General features: G+C 56.6%; 1 protein-coding gene across 2 annotated transcripts in view; it reads left to right on the top strand.

Annotated features, from left to right (window-relative positions):
* Positions 1–19,024, top strand: part of PI4KA (phosphatidylinositol 4-kinase alpha) — a 95,092-nt gene extending 76,068 nt beyond the window's left edge. The window contains exons 33-55 of one of the 2 annotated variants that reach the window (XM_082641532.1): positions 3,874–4,032; positions 4,308–4,459; positions 5,371–5,478; positions 5,646–5,773; positions 6,683–6,802; positions 6,894–6,973; positions 7,063–7,256; positions 8,016–8,106; positions 8,415–8,582; positions 8,786–8,839; positions 10,368–10,488; positions 11,999–12,128; positions 12,941–13,011; positions 14,086–14,158; positions 14,237–14,307; positions 14,892–15,001; positions 15,406–15,510; positions 15,600–15,725; positions 16,062–16,182; positions 16,357–16,516; positions 17,126–17,215; positions 17,674–17,757; positions 18,657–19,024. In XM_082641532.1, the coding sequence (XP_082497658.1) occupies positions 3,874–4,032; positions 4,308–4,459; positions 5,371–5,478; positions 5,646–5,773; positions 6,683–6,802; positions 6,894–6,973; positions 7,063–7,256; positions 8,016–8,106; positions 8,415–8,582; positions 8,786–8,839; positions 10,368–10,488; positions 11,999–12,128; positions 12,941–13,011; positions 14,086–14,158; positions 14,237–14,307; positions 14,892–15,001; positions 15,406–15,510; positions 15,600–15,725; positions 16,062–16,182; positions 16,357–16,516; positions 17,126–17,215; positions 17,674–17,757; positions 18,657–18,708 (2,568 nt within the window). In that variant the 3' untranslated portion in view covers positions 18,709–19,024. Of the gene's footprint in view, positions 1–3,873; positions 4,033–4,307; positions 4,460–5,370; positions 5,479–5,645; positions 5,774–6,682; positions 6,803–6,893; positions 6,974–7,062; positions 7,257–8,015; positions 8,107–8,414; positions 8,583–8,785; positions 8,840–10,367; positions 10,489–11,998; positions 12,129–12,940; positions 13,012–14,085; positions 14,159–14,236; positions 14,308–14,891; positions 15,002–15,346; positions 15,511–15,599; positions 15,726–16,061; positions 16,183–16,356; positions 16,517–17,125; positions 17,216–17,673; positions 17,758–18,656 lie in introns of those variants that run through there. The other variant, XR_014295791.1, reaches the window with a different exon arrangement.
* The last annotated feature ends 5,185 nt before the right edge of the window (positions 19,025–24,209 follow it).

The following is a 24,209-nucleotide window of genomic DNA, read 5'->3' as shown; positions in this document are numbered from 1 at the left end:
TTGTCAGATGCTTTTCCTAAGCCTTATGGGTTCCCAGGCCGTTTCGCATCCTCACGGACCTCTGTAAGCCTGGGTCTGTAGTTCTCAGCACTTCCTGGGCTGCAGGTGGCGGGAGTGAACTTGCAACCTCGTTCACCTTCATCTCGTGCTTTGGCTGTTCTTCCTGGGTCTGTGGTCCTAAGTTGCCTTTGGCATGTTACACACATCTATCATCTGTTGGCTTGCATTGTTCCTGGGAAGAAATCCACAAATTATCATCCTTTCTCAGTATGTGCTGTTGTTTGTTTGTTTTTCCTTTTAGCTATTCTTAGGTTTTTTTAATCTTCGATTTTTAATAGTTTGACTCTGTTGTGCTTGGGTGTGGTTTTCTGTGTATTTTATGTTGGGATTCCTTGAACTTCCTAAATTTAGAGATGTCAGGTTTTTCATCAGACTTGGAAAGTTTCAGGCCAGTATTTCATTAAATATGTTTTTTACCTGGTTCGCCCCTTCTCACTTGGGCTCCAGGGACGCCTGTGGTGCAGACGTTGTGACGATGGCAGTGTCCGAGGGTTGTCAGCATTCCCTTGGGTGGTTTTCATTCTTTCTCTCGCTTTGGCCCATTTTCATTGGCCTCCCTCCAGTTCCCTGGTACTTCCTCCTGCCTTATTCATTCTGTTCTTAAACCTTTTTTTATTTTTTTTGCGGTACGCGGGCCTCTCACTGTTGTGGCCTCTCCCATTGCGGAGCACAGGCTCCAGACGCGCAGGCTCAGCAGCCATGGCTCACGGGCCTAACCGCTCCGCAGCATGTGGGATCTTCCCGGACCGGGGCACGAACCCGTGTCCCCTGCATCGGCAGGAGGACTCTCAACCACTGCGCCACCAGGGAAGGCCGTTAAACCATTTTTAATGTATTTTATTTCAGATATCGTAATTCTCAGATCTAGGATTTCAGTTTCTTTTTTGTACTTTGTATTTCTTTCCTGAGAATCTCTGTATCTTCACCTTTTTTTTCTATTTTTTCTGGTAAATCTCTAAACATATTTATGATAATTACTTGAAAATCCTTATCTGGTCGGTTAGTTCTAGCATCAGGGTCATCTGTGTTCAAGTTTGTGACCGTGGACCTGACACTGTGTTTAGAAAAACAGTGGAGACTGAGGGGCCCTGCTGCTTTATCTTCTCCTTGTGCCTGGTGGCTGAAGTGAAGGCCGCACCCCCGAGGGGCTCATCTTGGCGAGAAGGATAGGTTCTTCCTGCTTTACATCACACCTTCACATCTTTCTTTTTTTTTTTTTCTTTTTTTTTGTTTTTGGCTGCGTTTGGGCTTTGTTGCTGCGCGCAGGCTTTTCTCTAGTTGCGGTGAACAGAGGCTACTCTTTGTTGAAGTGCATGGGCTTCTCATTGCGGTGGCTTGTCTTGTGGAGCACGGGCTCTAGGTGCGCGGGCTTCAGTAGTTGTGGCGTGCAGGTTCAGTAGTTGTGGCTCACGGGCTCTAAAGCGCAGGCTCAGTAGTTGTGGTGCACAGGCTTAGTTGCTCCGCAGCATGTGGGATGTTCCCAGACCAGGGATCGAACCTGTGTCCCCTGCATTGGCAGGTAGATTCTTAACCACTGAGCCACCAGGGAAGTCCCCAAGGAGGGGGTTTTATGCCAAGCAAATTGCTACGTCATTTGGGGTCTGTCAGACTCCAGTCTGTCCGCTGCCTCTGCCATCATCAGTAGCTCGGCTGGCTTGAGGTTTTGGCCTTGGCAGGTCCGTCCACCACTCATGCCAGACCTAGTGCTGGCCCTGGGCTGTTGGGCTTATCCTTCCCAGGGAAATGTGATCTCTCTCTGGAAAGCAGCTCTTGGCAGCTCTTCACCTGCCCTCCTCAACAGCCCGACAGCTATGTGTGGGTTTGGCGTCACCAAGCTCTTGCTGTTGGCTCAGGGCTGAAGGCTGTCTGTCTCCCTGCTCCTGGCCTCTGCAAGGACCTGCTGTCCAGGCCCAGCTATGCCCCACACCCCAAAGTGGGGGCCGTTCCCCTATATTTCTATGTCTTTAGTATCATTGCATCCTGGTCTTTTGTTTTTTCTATTATCTGCTAATGTTTGCTGGTTATGGAGCAGTTGGAAGGTATGAGCACAAAGAAGAAAACAAAAATCATCTGTAGCCCCAACTCAGAGGCAGGTGCTGCTGGAGTCTTTTGCATTCGTGGGGAGATAAAGCGTGAGCAATCTTATTGGTCTCGTATAGCACGGGGGTCTGGGCCTTCGTTTCACTGAGACAGGAAGGAGTTCTGGTCCCCTGGTTCTCTAACTCGTAACAAGTGCACAGGCCCAGACTGTCCCCCACCGTCCCGCAGTCTGTAAACGCCCAGACAAAATCCTCATGGCCCTCTCTGCCCACTGACACTCCACGGCGAGCCTTAGCAAATCCTGTCAGGTCTACCTTTTATCTTTAAAGCATCTTCAGAATCTGACCACCTCCCAGCAGCCTGGCCCAGCCTCCCGTCTCTCCCCTGCACTTGGAGACAACCCAGCCCCTGCTTTCCCCCCGGGCCCCTCCACCTTCTCTACACAGAGAAGCCAGGAAAATGGGTCAGATCAGGACCCTCCCGCGCCCGGACCTGTCTATGCTGCTTGTGCTCACGCAGAGCAGAGGCGGACGGTGTCTGACCAGCAAGGCCCCTCTGCCCCCTGTTGATGCCACAGGCACCCTGCGATCCTTGCTGTCCCGGCCCCAGTGGGCTCCTGCTTTAGACTGTGGGTGCCGGTCCCTCCCCGGCAGCGCTGTCCCCAGACAGGTTTTCTCCAGGGCTGGTCTGAGCTGTGCCCTCCGCCTGGGGTCTCCGCAGCCGCCCTGCCTGAAACGCCGCCACGCTGTCCCCGCTTCCCTTCACGGCTGTTTGCCCCCAGCAGAGAGCGCCGTGTAGTCTGTAGGCTGCTTCTACTCGGCCTGGACCTGAGTTGTGTTTGTTCACACTCGTGCCCCGAGCCTGGAAGGCAGGCCCTGGCCAAGGTGGCGACCAAGACGGGGGGACAAATGGTGGGTAGGCAACCTGGCAGGCTGCTTCCTTACTCTCCACCCTGCAACACGTTTGGCTGCAGGGGCGACCGCCGGGCGACCATCCTTGTGTCGTGGACGGGCTCCTGTCTGTGCTGGACTCTGTCCTCACCTCATGGCCTCCAGATGGCTTCTATGCCTGCAGGCAGGGAGGAGGGCAGAGGCGAGCGTCACCTCCCTGCCTTCTTCCTCAGGGCTGCCCTGACTCCCACTGCTCACTGCTGCTAACGAGTGGGCGAGGGGACCTGAGACTGGCCGCCTGGCACCCTGAGCAGCCGTGGAATGGGAGGAGGGGTGGGGTCCACGCGTCCCCGCAGGGGCTCTGGATGCCCTGGAAGGAGCCGCTGGCTGTTGTCAGGCCACAGAGGCTGCGCCCCTGCGAACCCCTCGCCCAGGCTGGTGGGGTCACAGGCTCCACTTGGCCCCCACAGTTCTTCCCTGAGCCTGGTTAGCGGCATAAAGGTGTCGTGCAGGGTCCCTGGGGGTGGAGAGGAGGAACTGGGTTCTGGAGCCTGCCACCCCCCTGCCACTGCCAGCCCAGAGGCCCTGAGCAGGCAGCCTCCCCTGGGTTGTTTCCAGGCAGTGCTGTCACGGGTGGGCTGCACCACAAAGCAGGACACACTCCTGGCTGTGGTCCAGGAGGGGCTTCTGGTGAAAAAAGGCTGGAAAGTGGGATCATGGGGAGATCTTAGTGATTTTTTTTGTCTTCTTACCTTCCTCGGTTTTCTAAATTTTGTTCAATGAGCATATATTCCTTTTATGATTAAAAAAACAAAACAAAACAAAAAAAACAGCAAGCCTCTTTCTGCGCCCCACAGAGGGGCTAACGCCTGCATTCTTGCAGTTCATGCGGGAGATGGCGGGGGCCTGGCAGATGACAGTGGAGCAGAAGTTCGGCCTGTTTTCTGCGGAGATAAAGGAAGCAGACCCCCTGGCTGCGTCGGAAGCCAGTCAGCCCAAACCCTGTGCCCCTGAGGTTACCCCTCACTGCATCTGGATCGATGTACGTGCCCCCCTGGCTCCCCTATGCTCCACCCGCTCTTCCCCAGGGTCGGGGGCTGCCCTGGGACTCGAGGTTGAAGACTGCCCCACCTGGGGGGTAGCTGGCCCATCTCTCTCCCCAGGCCCCGCCGGTCTCTTCCCGCTGCCCCACAGACCCCACCTGCCCTCCTGTGGGCCTGAGCCCCTCCTTGGCAGGCAGTGGTGGCTCCAGGGTGGGCGGCCACCTGGCCCCGCCAGCAGCATGGCCCTGCCAGCAGCATATCCCTTTCTGTCCAGTTCCTGGTGCAGCGGTTCGAGATTGCCAAATACTGCAGCTCTGACCAGGTGGAGATCTTCTCCAGCCTTCTGCAGCGGTCCATGTCTTTGAGCATCGGGGGCACTGCGGGGAGCATGAACCGGCATGTGGCGGCCATTGGGCCCCGCTTCAAGTGAGAGCTCACCCCAGGGCCTGCTCCCCCGGGTTTCCTGTGGTTGGTCACTTGTTCACCAGAAACTGACCGAGCCCCCAGTACATGCAGGGCCCCTGGGAAAGGCATCCGCACATGATGGCCGGGGCCACCACGCCCTCTCGGGGCTGGGGACATGGGCCAGCGTGCTGTCCACGGCAGGGAAGTGTGCAGGAGACGCTTCACATGGGGACCCGGCCAGCCAAACGCTGGGGGTGGGCAGCAGCAAAAGGATTCTGGTGACACATTGGAGAGGGAAAAACGGCCAGCTGTGTGGCAGAGCCTGGTGTAACAGCTCAGGCCCATTACCCTCTGAGGCCAGTTATGCCAATTGCACACCAAGCCCTGTGCAAAACCAGCCACACCAGGGGAGGGCACACACCCCCATAGGCAGCATGTGGCCCACTGGGCCTCAAACCAGGTGTGGTGGTCAGGGGCGCTGTGGACACAGCAGGAGGGCCTGGCCTGGCATGGGGAGGGCTCTTGACTGGGCCTGCAGATACCTGGGGGGTCAGATGGAAGGAGAGTGAGGGTCCCCTGCAGGTGGGCACCACTCCCCCTACCTGTTCCCCTCCCTGAGCTCTTGACTCATGTTCCTGCAGCCCACTGGGCACCCCCTCGGCCCGTGCTTCTCAAACCAGTACCCAAGGGCTAGTTCTCTTTTTCCCTAATTTCCAGTCTGTCATGGACCTATACTTTTACAAATTGCAATGAGAATGGGTTAGTAGGAGAGGATCCATGCTGGACCATCCCAGCCATGGGAAGTGGCCATGGAGACGAGCAGGAGGGCTGCCCGTTCCTGACCAGCGCGTCTGCGGCTGCCTGCAGGGCAGCCCTGAGCTCAGGGAGAGGTTTGCAGGGGGCGCCACTCGCTGACTGGGGCCCTCTTGCAGGCTGCTGACCCTCGGCCTGACCCTCCTGCACGCGGACGTGCTTCCCAATGCGACCATCCGCAACGTGCTCCGCGAGAAGATCTACTCTACTGCCTTCGACTACTTCAGGTGCTGCCCCCACCCCCCCCAGCCCCAGGGCCTGGGTCACTCAGCCTGCTGGGTGCCGACCCCCTGCTTAGCGGCCCGACTTGTCATTAGGAGGCTGCGCGCCCCACCTCGCCGCGCTTCCTGACTCCTAGACCCTGGCACTCACCCTCGTCCCTGGCTGTTTGCAGTTGTCCCCCAAAGTTCCCTACGCAGGGAGAGAAGAGGCTGCGTGAGGACATAAGCATAATGATTAAGTTCTGGACCGCCATGTTCTCAGATAAGAAGTACCTGACTGCCAGCCAGCTCGTTCCCCCAGGTGAGCCCCAGCCTCAGCTGTGCTGCATGGTCACCGGAGGCCCACGCCTGCCCGGTCACCTCTTCTCTGGCCGCTGCTGGGGAGCAGGAAGGAGGGCAGGGTCTCTAAGCAGACAGGCAGACACCCCTCGGTGTAACTTCCCAGTGCCGGGCCGTTCACAGGGGCCCCCTGTGTGCCCCACGGTCTGTATTGGGCTACGGCCTGTGTGCTGGGAGGGATAGGGCACGGTCCATTGTCACCTGGTGGGGCCAGTCTTACCGGCAGGCGACTCCAACATGGGGGGTCGTGGGAACGTCCCCCGAGGACAGGCACTTGCCCTGCAGCAGTTGGGGACCAGGGGCAGTTTTCTGGAAGAGGTGACATGTGAGCTGCATCTCGGAGCATGGAGGGTGGACGGGGTCAGGGAAAGGCACTGAAGTGGGAGCCGGCAGCCGCCCCGCAGGAGGAAGCCCCGCTCTTGTTTCTCTGAAGCATGTAGCTGGTCACGCGCCCAGGCTCGGGGAGGCGCGTGTCTCCGCAGGCAAACACACGCGGACAGCCTGGCCGCCACAAAAGGGAAAAGCAGGCACAGTGATTGTAAGCAGCTCTTGGCTCCACTCAGAGCAGGGCAGGCAGCCCTGCCATCTGTCCCCACGGGTCCCTGAGTCATCGCCATGTAGGAGGACACCAGGAGGTCAGTGCCATAATTGATCAAGGCGGCTCCTCGATTTGCTTTGCTTTGGGCTCAGGGGAACATAACACAGTTTAGAAAACTTCCATCTGCAGTGGTTCATGAGGAACTTTGCAGACACCTGGTCCGTCCAGGGAAGCCGCCACTGGCCGTCTGGGCCCCCACCTGCTCTCCCACAGCTGCCTTGTCTGTGGTGAAGGTCCAGACACCTCTTTCTAGAATGCTGTGTCTGCCCACAGATAACCAGGACACCCGGAGCAACCTGGACATAGCGGTTGGCTCACGCCAGCAGGCTACACAGGGCTGGATCAACACCTACCCGCTGTCTAGCGGCATGTCCACCATCTCCAAGAAGTCAGGTCGGTGGGGCTTTGCTGCCGGGTCCCTTGGGTCCTCGGGGTCATAGAGCAGCTCCAAGGGACACTCTGTGCCCTCCCCCTCCGTCCCCAGGCATGTCCAAGAAGACCAACCGGGGCTCCCAGCTGCACAAGTACTACATGAAGCGCCGGACGCTGCTGCTGTCCCTGTTGGTGAGGCCCGTGCGCCATGCCTGCAGCGCTGGGGTGGGGGAGGGGCGCGGGCCATGCAGAGGCGCATCCATGTCTGTGTCCCTCACCAGGCCACTGAGATCGAGCGTCTCATCACGTGGTACAACCCACTGTCGGCCCCGGAGCTAGAGCTGGACCAGGCTGGAGAGAGCAGCGTGGCCAACTGGAGGTCCAAGTACATCAGCCTGAGCGAGAAGCAGTGGAAGGACAATGTGAACCTCGCCTGGAACATCTCTCCTCATCTGGCCGTGCAGCTGCCAGCCAGGTGGGCTGCCTGAGAGGCCCTGCGGGAGGTCCAGCACAAGGCACCTGGCGGGGGGAGGGCACGTGTCACAGCCAAGGACTGTAAGGGAAGAGCCATCATAGCCCCAGACGCTCCCCGGTCCTGTGCAGTGGTAGGGTCTGTCCTGCCGGGGGCCCAGCACCCTGGAGCCCGAGGAGATAACATCAGGGCACCCCAGGGCCTCACCTTGTTTGATGAGGAAAGGAAACACCTGTGGTTACTCTGGGAGGTAGGCCTGGCAGCCAAGTGTCCTGTGAGGTATCCTGAGGCAGCTCTTAACAGGGACAGGACTCAGGCTGGTAGGTGCTGAGAGGGGCTTCCCAGGCCCCCTGTGCTGAATCCCAGTAGACTCCATGTGCCTGTGTGCAGGGTGGGCCTTTCTTCCCCAGAGCCCATGCTGCATACTTACTGCTTCCTTCTTTGGGTCCTAAGTCCTTCTCAGGACAGGATCGGTCACACCTGAACACTTTGCACCCACCCTCCCACCTGCTAGTGTGCCTTCTGGCCCACAGGTGCCACACCGTGGATGGGTACTTTGGGGGCCAGGCCAAGGGAGGTGTCCTTGGAAGGATCATTCCTGCTCCAGGGAGTTCTGCCCTTGGGTCACAGCCGGTCACAGTAAACACCATGTCAGTAGCCACAGTGCTCAGATGTCACTGGGTGTTGGTCCACATCCCTTAGTCCAGGGCTCCCCCAGCCCCCGTCTTCGGTGTCTGCCACCCACACCCTCTGTGCCTGCAGGTTCAAAAACACAGAAGCTATTGGCAATGAGGTGACCCGTCTGGTTCGCTTGGACCCAGGAGCCGTTAGTGACATCCCCGAAGCCATCAAGGTAGCGTGGCGGGTAGTGTGCCAGGGCCTGGTTCTAAGTGCACAGAAACAAATCTGCCTCCAGGGATGCCTGGAGGCGAGGAACACAGCCAAAACCCACTGACCTCAGTGGTACCACGATTTTTCCGATCTCTTGTGTTATCTACTCTTCGGATGAAACATTTACTGTGTTTACAGTAGAAAAACGTTGAGTGTATTTCACCCTGGTTGAAGTTGTGCTGTTGTATGTAATGTGTCAGAAGCTGTTATAAATGCCTTGCGGTTTTCACTCCTTGGGGCCATCCCTGTGACTCCCTGCTTCCTCTCCAGTTCCTGGTCACCTGGCACACCATCGACGCCGATGCCCCCGAGCTCAGCCATGTGCTGTGCTGGGCGCCCGCAGACCCACCCACAGGCCTGTCCTACTTCTCCAGCATGTACCCGCCGCACCCACTCACAGCGCAGTACGGGGTCAAAGTCCTACGGTCCTTCCCACCGGTGAGCCCATCTGCTGGGTCGGCCTCGGGGGGGCTGCCCAGCCCCAGGGGGGGACGAAGGGCAGGCCTGATCGAGGGTGAGGATGTGTCCTGGGGGTGGAGTGACAGCAGGGCCAGTCCAGGCGGGGTGGGGCCCTGGGACCCCTGTCCTGCGTGTGCTCTCACCCCTCCCTGAGTCATGGCTGCTCCTCCCCCACCACACAGGATGCCATCCTGTTCTACATCCCCCAGATCGTGCAGGCCCTCAGGTATGACAAGGTAAGGCATGCAGCATGGGCCGACCAGCCTGGAGGGCCGGGCGGGCAGCGGGACGGAGCCCAGGAGCAGGGCCACTGAGCTGGGACCTGGGCCCGAGGTCTCTCACCCCCATGTGGTCGTCCAGCGCCCGAGGCCCAGTCCTGCTGTGCTGGGTGAGCAGGTTCTGGAAACATTGCTGGCTGCTTCCTCAGGGTGGGCAACCTGGCCTGGGACCTGTACCTGCTTGGATGGGGGTCTCAGCAGGTCCCCTAGCTCCCAAATCCAGCTCCCCGTCTCCTGGGGGGAGTGGCCAAGGGGTTGGAGGAGACAGTGTGTGTATTAGTGAGCTCAGGCCACCCTGGCAAAGTACACAGACTCGGGGCTTAAACTACAGGGAGCTCCTTCCACACAGTCTGGAGGCTGGACATCTGAGATCCAGGCGTCAGCAGGGCTGGTTTGCCCGAGGCCCTCTCCTCGCGGTGTAGACGGGCGGCTTCTCCCTGTATCCCCACATGACTCTCCCTTTGTGTCCTAATCTCTTCTTATAAGGATACAAGTCAGATCGGGTCAGGGCCCCCTACTGATCTCATGTAACTTCATCAGTTCTTTAAAGGCCTATATCCAAGTACAGTCACATTCTGTGGTGGGGGGGAGGACTTCAACATATGAATGGGGGGTGGGGGCGGATAATTCAGCCGTAACAGTGTACATGCACATAGGGGCCTGGCACAGGGCCTGGACAGAAAACACCCACGGGGTGACCACAGCCCAGAGCCCTCACCACCTGCGCTTAATCCCGGTGCCACCCTCAAGCCTGCATCTGAGGGCAGCAGCGTCTACCCCTCCTGCTCCTGCCCATACAACCCCCTGCCCTGGGCCCACAGGGCCCCAGAACACCCCATGCCCCAGCCAAGCCTGGAGACCCTGCACTGGAGGTTGCACATTCATGGTTCATCTTTAGATCTAGTTGCTGGGTTAGAATTGGGTTATTTGAAGTTTGACCTGTTTGGGAAGCCCACCCACCCAAGTTGAGGACATCTGTCCAAGGAATACTTTACCAGATGGGCCACAAATGATTGTGGGGAGGGAGAGGCTGCCCCCCAGAAGTCTTCCAGAAAGGCCAGCTGCCTTTGTAACCTAGGACATGGGAATTCAGCCTGACCTGGGAGTGACGTAGGGTTTTCTGGGATCCGTCCATCACTGGGCAGCATCTTCTAGACACCAGTCCACAGGGGCGCATTTGAAACCCGCCTGCCCACGCATCGTGCTTGACGACAGCAGAAGCTGGTTAGAGTCCAGGGCTTAGAGTCCAGAGGAGGGAACAGAGGAGACAAAAGCTGGCACGTGCCTGCATAGACAAAGACCCCGGCGGCTGGCCAGCCAGCTGGACTCGGGCTGGACTCCGCAGCCCAGGAGAGGTGCTCACAGCTGGCACCGCTCGACCACACTTCTTTCTGGGTCTGCCAAGCGTGAAGTCATTGCTGCTTGGGTGAGAGTGGCCTCTCTTGGTGGAGTGTGGCCAGCCTGGGCTGACCTTGCTTTCCTACAGATGGGCTATGTGCGGGAGTATATTCTGTGGGCGGCATCCAAGTCCCAGCTCTTGGCACACCAATTCATCTGGAACATGAAGACGAACATCTATGTGGATGAAGAGGGGCACCAGAAAGACCGTGAGTGCCCGTCCCTCGGGCCCCACCCCGTCCTCACCACCTGCCCAGGGTCATCATTCCTCCACTCCCACCTCTGACCCCTGCCTGGCCCCCAAGACTCTGTGGCTCCGTCCTGCAGCTCCTCAGGCAGCGCTTCCCGAACCAGGTCGTCCCAGGACCCTCACACCCTTGAAAACTACAGACACCCTCAAAGAGCTTGGGTTTATGTGGCCTTTGGCCATCCATGCTCACCAACATTAGAAATTAAAAATAGAGGGCTTAAAAAAATAAAAATAAAAATAATAGAGGGCTTCCCTGGTGGTGCAGTAGTTAAGAATCTGCCTGCCAATGCAGGGGACAAGGGTTTGAGCTCTGGTCTGGGAAGATCCCACATGCCGCAGAGCAACTAAGCCCATGTGCCACAACTACTGAGCCTGTGCTCTAGAGCCCGCAAGCCACAACTACTGAGCCCGTGTGCCATAACTACTGAAGCCCGCGTGCCTAGAGCCCATGCTCCGCAACAAGAGAAGCCACCGCAATGAGAAGCCTGTGCACCGCAACGAAGAGTAGCCCCTGCTCGTTGCAACCAGAGAAAGCCTGCTCGCAGCAACAAAGACCCAGCACAGCCAAAAAAAAAAAAAAAAATACCCATCTCACATAAACATAATTTTTAAAGAAGTGAGCGAGAAGAGTAGCATTGTTTAACACGTTTACAGGCCCCTTTAGTGCCTGTGGGAGATGAGCTCATCAGTGCGGTGGGAGATCCCCTCACTCTGCCTCTGCATTTCATGTCAGAATATGCTGTTTGGGCTGAAGTGGCTGCAGGAGATTGGGCCTTGCTGACCCATAGTTGGAAACAGAGGAGTGTATGGTGTTCAGGCCCCCATGGGTGCTCCCCGCCAACGCTACCAAGCTTGGCAGGACGGTTTCTCGGGTTCAGTGCAGTGAGGGGTCTGAACCATGTTGTGAGCCTCGCTCTCTGTTCATCCAGCCCCTGCTTGCCCTGCACTCGCCCCTCGCAGGACCTATAACACCCGCTGTGGTCACACCCAACGTGCAGGGTAGGGTCTCCAGCGCTCACGCATTTCGTGACACAGTACTTAAAGACCCCGTGTGTGGAGCCCCAGCTGCCTCACAGGACAGAAACGTTTCTGAGTGCTGGGAAACTGTCAGTTTTTTTTGTCAAGTTTAACAAAGTTTTGTAGTTGTTTTCCTTAAATGGCAGATTCATTTTATTCATTTTCAAGAAAATATCTGCCATAAGTCTACGTCTGAGTGACTTTACCTTGTCTCTTAGTCACTCCTTCAAGTAAAAATGACGTTCCCTGGAAGAGGGGACAGTCAGATGCAGGTGCTCCCCTGAGACCACCACACGCTTCAGGTGCGGCCCCCGTGAGCATCCGTGATCCTGGGGCCCTCCACTCGCCACAGCCTCACGGGCGTCAGCACCCTGAGGAGAGCAGACCTCCTCTGGGTGGGGTCTGGCGAGAGGGTCCCCGGGACTGCAGGCTCACCCTCGGTTTCTCTGCAGCTGACATTGGCGACCTCCTGGAGCAGCTGGTGGAAGAGATCACAAGCTCCCTGTCCGGCCCGGCCAAGGACTTCTACCAGCGGGAATTCGACTTTTTCAACAAGATCACTAATGTGTCAGCTATCATCAAGTAAGTGGCATCTTCTCCAGGCCTCACTTGTGGGAGCTGCCCAAGGAGCTTTGTAGACATGGCCCCCCGACATCCCCCGCTAAGGAACAGCCAGACAGGGAGTCTGCTCCCGCCGTCCAGGGCCCCCACAGGCATAGCAGATACACAGAAAACAACATCTCAGGTTCACTTTGGGTCTTGCCCAAGCCTGAGGACATCTGCTCTCCAGGTTCTGATGGTCCCCGTGGAGTTAGGGAAACGAGACTCCTTTGCAGCCCCGAGGTCCTTTCTTGATTCACCTCCTGGGCCCCCATTCACATGGAGCAGACGCCAACCTTGGACGTCTTGGCCACCCATTTGTGTAGGATGGGGCCCCGGAGTTGTGGATACTGGCCGGGCGCCTGGGGAGGCAGCAGGGGAGCCCTAGTGCCGTTCCTCCAGGCGCCTAGTCCCCACACTGTCCCCAGTGCTCAGGCTCCCCCCAACCCCATCACTGCGGGCCATGTGTCCCATGGTCCTCTCCTGACGAGTTCTAAGCAGAGCAGCAATGTGGCAGCAGAGATGGAGGGTCAGGGTGGACTCCTTGGGCCTCTGTCACGTGAGAGGCGTGATTCCATTTCACTCGCCTTGTCATGAGGCACAGAGGTCTGAGGGTCTGCCCGAGGCCACACTGCCAGTAAACCACGGAGCCCGCAGCCTGACCCCCACAGCAGCGTACACCCCATTCCCCCGCCCCAAGTGGCGGAGCACAGGGCTAGGGCCCTCGGACAGGAGGGCCTGTCTGTGCCCCGAAGCCACAGACACCAGCGTCTCATCTGTGTCTTGTTCTCCAGGCCCTACCCTAAAGGTGACGAGAGGAAGAGGGCTTGTCTGTCGGCTCTGTCTGAAGTGAAGGTGCAGCCTGGTGAGCAGGGCTCGAGGCCAGTGAGACGGGGGTCTGGGGGGCCCTGGGTGCCCGGCACCCCTCTCCAGAACCTGCCCCTGCCAGTGGTCACTCTTAGTTCTCCTAGCTACAGCTGTTTTCTGAAGGCTGAGGCCCTGTCCTTGGCAGCTGTGGTTCTAGAAGGTTCCTGAGCTCCAGTGTAACAGAAGCAACGCAGGCCACACAGTGGGCTTAGGGAGGAGCGGGGTCATCCCAGGTGTGCTAGGGCCTGTAGGATGAGGGGGCCCATGACCCCCTCCCTGGTGCTCTTGCTACGTGGTCAGATCCGTGTCTTTTCAAGACAAGATGGGAACCCAGACGTCACCGCACAGCTCTCTGTTCTTAAGTATCTCACACACTTGTTCTTCAAAACCCTGGCCTTGCACAGTTGCCCACTGCCCGCCTCAGTGGTGGGCACCAGTGCAGGGCCCTGGATGGGCCTCTCCTGACCGTGCTGAGCCCTGCCCAGCCCCGCCCCAGAGAACACTCAGCCTCCCAGAGGACACCATGCTGCCGGGTCGTGTCCCCGAGGCACTGGGGAGCCAGCTGGGCGCTAGAGCAGAGTGGAGCTCAGGCCGTGTAAGGGAGGCTGGGTTGGCGAGGGAAGGAAGATGGATGAGGTGGGGGCCCGCATGCTCCCCAGGGGCCCAGTCCCTCCCACCAGGACCCCGCCTCAAGCACCCCCACCTCCGGGGGCTCGGGGAACTGTGGTCCCTGACCAGGAAGGGCTTTCTCTCGACCTGCACTGACAAGGTCGATCTGGGGGTGTCACGTGGGTGGGCGCTGGGGCTCCTGTGTCCTGTGGCATTGGCAGCCAGTGGCCTGAGAAGCTGAGGGTTTAGGGTGTCCTCTTGGAGAAGCGTCTGCGGGAGGTGGTGGCCCCATGTGGAACGTCCCAGGGAAATGGCACAGAGTCAGGGAGGACGGCCTTACCAGCCTCGGAACAAGGAGTCGGTGGTGCCGCAGGCAAGGCCCTTGAGGCCTCAGCACAACTCCGTCTGCTGGGAAAGCCTCATCCTGCTCGGGCCCTGGAATGTCCCTTCTGTCCCCTCACAGGCTGCTACCTGCCCAGCAACCCCGAGGCCATCGTGCTGGACATCGACTACAAGTCCGGGATGCCCATGCAAAGGTGAGGCACCCCCCGCAAGCTCCCGCTCACGGGCTCCCATTCCCTGTCACTTGCGCCCCGTTCTCTGTTGTTTTCCAGCGCTGCAAAGGCCCCGTATCTGGCTAAGTTCAAGGTGAAACGATGCGGAGTTAGTGAACTTGAGAAGGAAGGTCAGTGGGGCACGTCCGATGTAGTTTGGGGTCCCCATGAACGGTGACGGCCTCCGGCCAGTCAGTCTGGGCCCTTGTCTGGGGGTGGCAGGCACGTGTGCAGTGACAAGAGGCCCCGGGGAGGACTGGTCGGCTTGGCTGCCATGCGAGTGACCGCAGGCTGACAGCCTCCACAGCAGGAGTCGATTCTCTCCCAGTCTGGAGGCCGGGGTGTCAGCAGGGCCCTGCTCCCCGCTGAAGTGCTGGGAAGGATCCTTCCGGCCTCTTCCCGGGACAGGGCATGGTTGTTCCTCAGCTGTGGCTGCCACATACATCACACTCTGCAGTTTGGGGGGTGGGGCATGAATGTGGGGAGCACAGCAGCACAAGGGTGTTGGCCCTGGGTCCTCGCTCCTCAGCTGTTCTTAGGAAGAGACCCTGGCCCCGTGGCCCCACCCACTGACCCCCGGTGTCTGCTTCCTTAGGGTTTTGCAGAGATGATCCCTAAGGTTCTGTGTTGCTTCAGGCACATGATCAGGGCTCGCCCCCAGCATCCTCAGAGGGCCTCTCTGCCCGCTGCTGACAGGCAGCCTCTCCCTCTGCAGGTCTGCGGTGCTGCTCAGACTCCGAGGATGAGGGCAGCACGCAGGAGGCCGATGGCCAGAAAATCTCCTGGCAAGCAGCCATCTTCAAAGTGGGAGACGACTGCCGGCAGGTAGTGGGCTGGGCAGGCAGGGCAGGGCCGGAGGTGGGTGGGGGGTGGGGGCGGAGCAGGGGCAGGCCCACCTCTCTCCAAGGCTCCAGGCACACTTCTCAGCATCACACAGAAATAGGAATCCTTGGTTCCCCATTTGGTTCTGTTGCCTTGGAGTACATCAGGGCTTTCTGCTACACCCCTCCCGCTGTACACCCTGGCTGCTCAGGGGGAAGCACCCCGGGGGGATGGGTGCCCCTTACACCCACCGCCAGGCAGTGCATCCTCGCAGTCTGCCCAGGGAGCAGTGGGCAGTGAGACTCACCGGGGCCTCCCTCCCTCCTCCCCCTCCCCCTCACTGGGCAGGGCCGCAGGCACCTGGAGCCAGCAGCCCACTACCACCCTGAGTCTTTCCTGGTCCCCAGGACATGCTGGCCCTGCAGATCATCGACCTCTTCAAAAACATCTTCCAGCTGGTTGGCCTGGATCTCTTCGTCTTTCCGTACCGGGTGGTGGCCACCGCCCCTGGGGTAAGTTCCCCAAGCAGTTGCTTGGGCACTGCCCCTGTCACTCGCCCTGTGGTGTGCCCGCAGCCTCAGCCTCGGCCCTTCCTCCCTAGTGCGGGGTGATCGAGTGCATCCCTGACTGTACCTCTCGGGACCAGCTGGGCCGCCAGACCGACTTTGGCATGTACGACTATTTCACACGCCAGTACGGGGATGAGTCCACGCTGGCCTTCCAGCAGGTGGGCATCAGGGCGGCCCCACTGCCCCACAGCCCCAGCTCCCGCGTGGGTCAGCACCCTGTTTTCCAAGTCCTCGTATGTCTGGGGGTAAAACCAGGGTATCTGTAACCTTCCTTGGGATGAAAGGCGTGCCTCGAGAGGGGCTCCCCAGGAGAAAGCTGACAGGAGTTGAAGGGGGGAAGGGGCCACCGCCCTGCACCTCAGATGCACCCACTTGTCACTCCAGCTACCAAGGTCTGGCTTGCTGATCTAGGCGCAGGCTCAGGGGTTCTAGGGTGCCCGCGGGCCCAAGAGGGCACAGCTCCGGGGCATCCTGAGCATGCTGTCTCTGCACAGGCGCGCTATAACTTCATCCGCAGCATGGCTGCCTACAGCCTCCTGCTGTTCCTGCTGCAGATCAAGGACCGGCACAACGGCAACATCATGCTGGACAAGAAGGGCCACATCATCCACATCGGTGCGTGGGCATCCTGCCACGGGGGCACCAGGGCAGGGGCTCTGGGGGTTGGGGAGCTGGGCTTCCTTTCCAGCCGCTGCTCCCCAGCGTCCCCAGGAAACAGCGGCTACAGGGCATACACCCAGCTTTGCCCTGCAGCTGATCCCAGCACGATGGCTCTTTGGGGTATTGCAGACTTCGGCTTCATGTTTGAAAGCTCCCCGGGTGGCAACCTTGGCTGGGAACCAGACATCAAGCTGACGGACGAGATGGTGATGATCATGGGGGGCAAGATGGAGGCCACCCCCTTCAAGTGGTTCATGGAGATGTGTGTCCGCGGCTACCTGGCCGTGCGGTAAGCCCCGCGGATGGGGCGGAGGGCAGGGAGGGGCTACCATACTGGACCTGTTCATCCAGCAAGCCCCGCCCACCCCTCAAAGCTCCCCTCGGGTCATCTCAGGCCTTTGGTGGACACAGGACTGGCGTTGGGGTGGGGGGATGCACGGGAGGCCCCCTGAGGCTTCGCCTTCCTGTCACGTCTCTGCCACCTGTGCCAGCAGCATCTTGCTCCAGGCATCAGTGACCCGCCATGTTCTGCATCTCCCAGGCTTGGCCTCGCCTGCCGACGCCTTGGGGCCCCTCTGAGCACCCCACCTGCCCTTCCTCCCTAGCCTGAGCCCCTGCACCCCCAGGCTGCGTGCCAGGGACTCAAGTCCTGGCTTCCGAGTGTCATGTGGCCGAAGCCACAGAGCAGTGTGGGGACACCTGGACTCCAACCCGAGTCTGCTGAAGCCTGCATGGCGTGTACGCGGTTCCCTTCAAGAAGGGAGGATCCCTTCCTCAGCCGGGCACAGAACCACGGCAGGGGCCGAGGGCAGGCCCTGGGCAGGGGCTGCATGTTGACCACAGGCAGGGCCCCCACCCAGGTTGGCCTCTATCCACCTCCCTCCCTGCCTCTCCCCAGGCCCTACATGGACGCCGTCGTCTCTCTGGTCACTCTCATGCTGGACACGGGCCTTCCCTGCTTCCGCGGCCAGACAATCAAGCTCTTGAAGTAGGTCCGGCAGGCAGGCCACTTGGGGGCGGCTGTCCCCTGAGATGGGAGCCCCTCGAGTGCTGGTAACGGGGACTGTTATTGAGGCCAAGTGCTCCCCCTTGGACGCCCAGACAGACGGGGTCCTGGGTGAGGTGCTGTCCCCAGACCTCCTGTGTGTGAGGTGCCTTGGCTTAGGTGGAGGATGTACCCTGCGGCCCTTCGTCCCTCAAGGGTGTGTCTGGGCCAAGCCCTGGGGCTGCAGTGGCTCAGCCCCCTGCCAGTCCTACCCTGGCCACAGGCCCCTGGACCCGGGAGGTGCTGGGAAGGGGCCCAAGCCCTCAAGGCCAGCTGGGAACCGTGTCCCCACAGGAGGCCAGGCCACTAAGTGCAGCCCACCAGCCAGCCCACGTCCCTGCGGGGAGGGCAGCCTGGAGCCCTGGGGGCGGCAGCCCTGACACGGCCCTTCTCCCCGCCAGGCACAGGTTCAGCCCCAACATGACAGAGCGAGAGGCTGCGAATTTCATTCTGAAGGTGATTCAGAGCTGCTTCCTCAGCAACAGGCAAGTCACCCTGTCCTGCCCCACCCATGCACTCGTGTCACCTATCCAGTGTTCAGTGGGCACCTGTGCAGGCCCACACCTGAGCCAGGTGACAGGATGCACTGCCCTGAGACGCCCGGCCCAGCGGGGCAGAAAGTGAGTTCTGAGAGGCTTCATCCCCCTTCAGCTGCTGTGTGGGCCGTGACAGGAGGGGCCTGGTGGGGGAACTGGGGCCACTAGAAGTGGTGGGGCCAGGCCTCAGTGACAGGCCTGGGAATAGGCTCCCAGGGGCTGTGACAGTCGAAGGTGGCCTTGAGGTTTCTAGGCTCAACAGGGTGAGCGAGGGGAGTCCAGGCCCTGGGAGGTGCAGAGGCCCCAGGCCCACACCCTGGGGACAGAGAACGGCTCCAGTGGACCCGCCGAGGTCCAGTGGCACAGGAGCGCCACTTTTGTTTTGCTGACTGGGGAGCAGAGAAGTGGGGTGGCTCGGTAGCAGGAGGGGTTTGGAGGGCGGCATGAGGCAGGCTCTCCTGATGGTGATATGAGGCGGGGGGGGGCGGGGCAGAGGGGGAGCGCACAGACCCCTTCCAGCCACATGGCAGGCCCCAGGGCTGGGAGTCAACTCCCTACAGACGCACCCCCAGGGCACATCCCAGGCCCCAGGACCGAGGGCAGGCGTCTGGCTGAGGAAGGGCATCCTCTTGAGCCCACTTTGGGGCCCATGAGCAAGGAGACGGGGCATAACAGGGAGGCTGTGGCCATGGGTGAGGGAGCAAGTGTCCCAGGGAGAGGGGCTGGTGGGCGGACAAAAAGTCCACGATCGGGCACTCGGCCTCCAGGGGTGTAGCAGGGCGGCTCAGGGGGTCGGGTCCCCAGACCAGCACAGGCCCCTCACAATCCCCTCTGCTGTCTGCTCCCAGGAGCCGGACCTATGACATGATCCAGTACTATCAGAACGACATCCCCTACTGAGGGGCAGAGTGCCGCAATCACTGCCTGCTGCTACGCATGGCCTGCCACTTCATCCGATGGACAGATGGGCCGAGATGCCCCTGCAGAGCCCGGCAACCCGCTGCCTCCCAAGGTGTCCCCTACATGGCCTGTGTGGCTGGAATGACAATCAGAGCCAGTCTTTGCACAGGTGTGAGCTATGCTTGCACTGGACACATTCCCTACCTGTCTTGTCTCAGAGGTACGTGAAGTATTTTCTTGTGTATAAAAAATGGAAAAATTATATTCAACCTAAGATTCAACCAACGTGAACAAAATAAAAGCAAAAAAACTGTGTTGGAACCAATCCAATCCTAAGTGCACGTTCAGCTGGGGGTGGGGGCCGCCTGCCCAGGAGCCTTGCAGCCACGAGGGGCCATCCCTGGTGCCCTGGCTGTGAGCTTCACAAAGACGACTCACCACAGCACAGATGTACGGAAAATAGCACTGTATTTTCCCTGATGGCTCTCAGGGCTCCCGCAGAGGCCACCCGGCCGCCCCATTCTCATCTCTCCTCCGCAGGCGTTGCTCTGCATCCTGCCTCTGCCCCGGTCCTTCCCGGTGTCCCTCTCGACCACCTTCAGGTCCTCTACTCCAGGACACCACCATCCTCATGCATCAGCCTCCCCGCAGTGTCCATCCCCACCCACATGACCCTCCAAAGACCCAAAACTTAAAAAACGATGACAGAATATCTAGAAGTAAGTCACACAAAAGATGGGCTAAAAAGCAGGTAAGGACTTCCCTGGTGGCGCAGCGGTTAAGAATCTGCCTCCCAATGCAGGGGACATGGGTTCAAGCCCTGGTCTGGGAAGATCCCACATGCTGTGGAGCAACTAAGCCCGTGTGCCACAACTGCTGAGCCTGTGCTCTAGAGCCCGCAAGCCACAGCAGCTAAGCCCACGTGCCACAAGTACAGAAGCCCGTGCACTGCAACAAAGAGTAGCCCCTGCTCGCCACAACTAGAGAAAGCTTGCACACAGCATCGAAGACCCAACGCAGCCAAAAATAATTAATTTTAAAAAGTAATAAAAAAAAAAGCAGGTAAGATACAGGTGAAGAGACAACCAATCAATGAAAGGCAGAACAATGAAATTACCAAAAATGAGGCATAAAGAAAAGGAGAGTTGAATGAGACACTCCAGTCACCCACGACAGGATTCCAGAGTTGGTGAAAAACACCCACTCAGCTGCAGGAAGCACAGTATAAATAAATACAAAGAAGCAGCCAATATGTAAGTTAAAAGAACTTTTTAAAATATTAAATTAATTCAAAAGAAGGCAGGAAAGGAAAAAAAATAACATGGGACAAAAAGTTTCACAGTAGCAGATGACAGTCCCACTGCATCATTAATTCTGTTAAGTATGGACAACTGAGCAGTCAGGAGGCAGGAATTATAAACATGGATAAACGTGAGACCCAATTACATGCTGATGACAAGCAGTGCACTTTATAGTCATGGACCTGACGCAGAAGTAGAGGAAATAGATTCACCATCATTGTGTGTACATGTGTTTCTGAAGCAAAATTTGACAGAATTCAGGGGAGAAATAAACTAGTAGAGTTGGAGATTTTAACATCCTTCTCTGCACAAGCGATAGAACACAGGATGCCGTCACACATGTAGCCCTGATGGCGATGAAATGCAGTCCGTCAGCAGCAGCACCCCATCCGTACCTGTTCACCACGTCAGGCTGATCCCACGGAATTGTTAGGAATCAATAAGATATCTGGAAGAACCCTAAATACTTAGAAAGAGTAGAACTGAAACACCAGACAAAATACATGTAAGAGCCAAGGGGATGATCCGAGTTAAATGCTTTAAGGTTGTGTTTGGGGAGGTGGGTAGAGGTGAGCCCATTCAAGTAGAAAGGAAACCAGAATATCGGGTGTGACTTCCAGAAAGATCAAACAGAAAACCAGGAAGAGGGGGGAGCATAGGAAGTGCAGGACGGACACACTATAAAATGTAGAAACACACGCAAACACAGTAGAACTGATTTGAAACCACAGTACTTGGAAAGGAAGCCTGTCAAACTGGCTTTAAAATGAAAGTCAATTGAATGGCATATCCAAGACTCTGGCAATATGGCAAATTATACATCTTGAAAAGTTAGAAATGCTATTTACAGTACCGGGTAGAAAAATCTAAATCCACAAGCTGACAAGCAAATAGGTTTCTTTAGAGACAAAAAAAAAAAATGAAATTTAAAATCTTAAGAACAGTCAAGTTCCTCTTTCGATGATGCAGGAGACAAAAGACCAACCCAAGAGCCTGATACCTTCGAGGAGTTTCTGGGGAAGCTTGGTCCACACTCAGGACGGGATGTACCCAAAACATCACTCCCTTGATGTGAGTGTCTGTGAAAAACTCTGAAATGCTTAAAGGTGATATACTGACAGCTGTCCCCTTAGACAGTACAGTGTTTCACCAGCTCTGTTCAGCTCTTGGCACTGGGGCCCCTCGCCAGTCTAGTCAGGCCACAAAAGGAAACAGTGTAAGAATCTGGAAAGGAGAAAAAAAACTCAGAAATGGCCCTTGTGTACATAAAAATCCAAAATAATCTGAATATATTCTATATTCAAGGTTCAGGATACAGGTTAATATACAAAAGTCAATTATGTGTGTGTGTGTATGTGTGTACATATATCTTACAACAACAAAAATGAAAACAGTACCATTTACAATTGCACCCCAAACATCAAATACCGAGAAAAAAATCTAATGACCTATTCATAAGAAACACTGAAAACTACAAATGTTGAAAGAAAGAAGATCTAAACAAATATTCATGGGTTGGAAAACTCAACATTATACAGATGTTTGTTTCTCCCCAAATTGATCTGTAGTTTCACTGCAAATGCCAATCGAAATCCCAGAAAGTTCTGTAGTGGAAATTGGCAAGTCTAAAATCTATATGGGAATGCAAAGGTCAAAATATAGCTATTTGGATCTTGAAGACCCACAAGCTAGATATCAAGAATTATCCTTAAGCCATGGAAGTTAAGACACTGTGGCTTCCTGGTTCAAGGAAAGACAAGTGAACAGTGGAAGAGATGAAGTCCAGGGACGTATACCCACATACATGCAGACACTGCAGAGCAGTCAGGGAAAGATGGTCTTTGCAATAATGGCGCATTAACTGGATAGCAGTACAGAAAATAACTCAACCTCGACTGCCTACCTCACATCAGACATAGAAATTAATTCCAGGCAGACTGGAAAGATGTATGTTAAAGGTAAACTTTAAAGGCTTTTAGAAGAAAATACAGAAGCGTGTCTTAATGACCTCAGAACACACACAGATTTCTTAAGCAAAACCAAAACACTATAAAGGAAAAAATTAAATTGGACTCTATGAAAATACATGCCACAGACGTGGGAAGATATTTGCAATTACCTATATCTGTTCAAAGGACTTACAGCCAGAATATAAAGAACTACTAATGGGCTTCCCTGGTGGCGCAGTGGTTGGGAGTCTGCCTGCCGATGCAGGGGACGGGTTCGTGCCCCGGTCCGGGAGGACCCCACATGCTGCGGAGCGGCTGGGCCCATGAGCCATGGCCGCTGAACTTGCGCGTCCGGGGCCTGTGCTCCGCAACCGGAGAGGCCACGACAGTGAGAGGCCCGCGTACGGCAGAAAAAAAAAAAAAAAACTACTAAAAAATCAGTAAGACACAACTGAATAGAAAAATGGACAAAAAACCTGAACAGGCATTTCACAAAAGACGTCCAAACAGCCAATAAACATAGTAATAGGTGTTCAACTTAGTCATCATTGCAAATTAAAACCACAATGTGATACCCACTCACCCCCCTGCCTGTCTGAAACATAAAAATGATACATAACGTCAAGCATTGGGGCTTGTGGAGCACCTGGAACTCTCAGTTGCTGCTGCTGGGTGTAAAGCATCCACCAAGGCTGAGCAGCTCAAGCCAGCAGTTCCCCGCCTACACACATACCCGACAGACGTACGAAATCTGTGCAGGAAATAGTGTCCTGAAGTCACTACTCCTAACAAACAAAACCTGTAAATGACCAAAATGTTCTTGGACAAGAGAGGAATCATTGTGGTTATTCATGCAGAAGAATACAGGGCAATAATGGAAATAAATGAACAACTGCAGCAGGCAGTGTGGATGCTGCTAAGCAAAAGGTACTTGCTGGGCTTCCCTGGTGGCGCCGTGGTTGAGAGTCCGCCTGCCAATGCAGGGGAAACGGGTTCGTGCCCTGGTCCGGGAGGATCCCATATGCCGCGGAGCGGCTGGGCCCGTGAGCCATGGCTGCTGAGCCTGCGCGTCCGGAGCCTGTGCTCCGCAACGGGAGAGGCCACAACAGTGAGAGGCCTGGGTACCGCAAAAAAAAAAAAAAAAAAAAAGGTACTTGCTGAATGACTCCATCTGAGGTTCCAGAACAGGCACCATTATTTGATGGTGTTAGAAGTCAGGACACAAGTTAGTTTTGAAGGAGGGAGCCACTAGGAAGGCAGGGGGAGAATCAGGTGCTGGTAACATTGTTTCTTACTCTATGGAAATTCACTGAGCTACATACACTGATGACTCATGTTTTTCTGTGTTAAAATTATTGAGGTGTAATTTTTTTCATCATAAAGCCAAGATGGGTCTCAATATGTAAGGAAGCAATAATGCCAGTGTTACATACTATCCTTCAGAAAAGAGAGGAACAAACACTTCCCTATTCATTTTTTTATGAGGGCAGCACAGCCCTGATATTAAAAAGGACCTTCTGGGACTTCCCTGGTGGTCCAGTGGTTGAGAATCTGCCTTCCAATGCAGGGGACGTGGGTTCGATCCCTGGTGGGGGAACTAAGATCCCACACGCCGCAGGGCAACTGAGCCCACGCGCTCTAGAGCCCAAATGCTGCAACTGGAGAGAAGCCCAAGTGCCGCAGTGAGGAGCCCACACGCCATAATGAAAGATCCCATGTGCCACAACTAAGACCCAATGCAGCCAAATAAATTAACTAATTAAAAAAAAAAAAGACAAGGACCTTCCAAGAAAATCAGAAGATAGGGCAACATCCCTCTCATGAACACAGGTGCAAAAGTCTTTAACTAAATATTAGCAAATTGAACACAATGTGTAGAAAAGGACCATCATGACCAAGTGGGCCTTATCTCAGGAATGCAAGGTTGGCTTAAGACGCAATCAGGGTCATTCACATTAACAGACTAAAGAAGGAAAACCAGGGCTTCCCTGGTGGCGCAGTGGTTTAGAGTCCGCCTGCCGATGCAGGGAACACGGGTTCGTGCCCCGGTCTGGGAAGATTCCACATGCCGCGGAGCGGCTGGGCCCGTGAGCCATGGCCGCTGAGCCTGCGCGTCCGGGGCCTGTGCTCCGCAATGGGCCAGGCTACAACAGTGAGAGGCCCACGTACCGCAAAAAAAAAAAAAAAAAAAAGTTAAAAAAAAAAGAAGGAAAACCATATGATCAATAGGTGCAGAAAAAGCACTGCACAA

This window comes from Mesoplodon mirus (assembly GCF_964341445.2).
Source record: "Mesoplodon mirus genome assembly, chromosome: 13".
NCBI lineage: Eukaryota > Metazoa > Chordata > Mammalia > Artiodactyla > Ziphiidae > Mesoplodon > Mesoplodon mirus.
The sequence above is the reverse complement of the archived record's forward strand: the minus strand, read 5'-3'. Positions and strand labels throughout refer to the sequence as shown.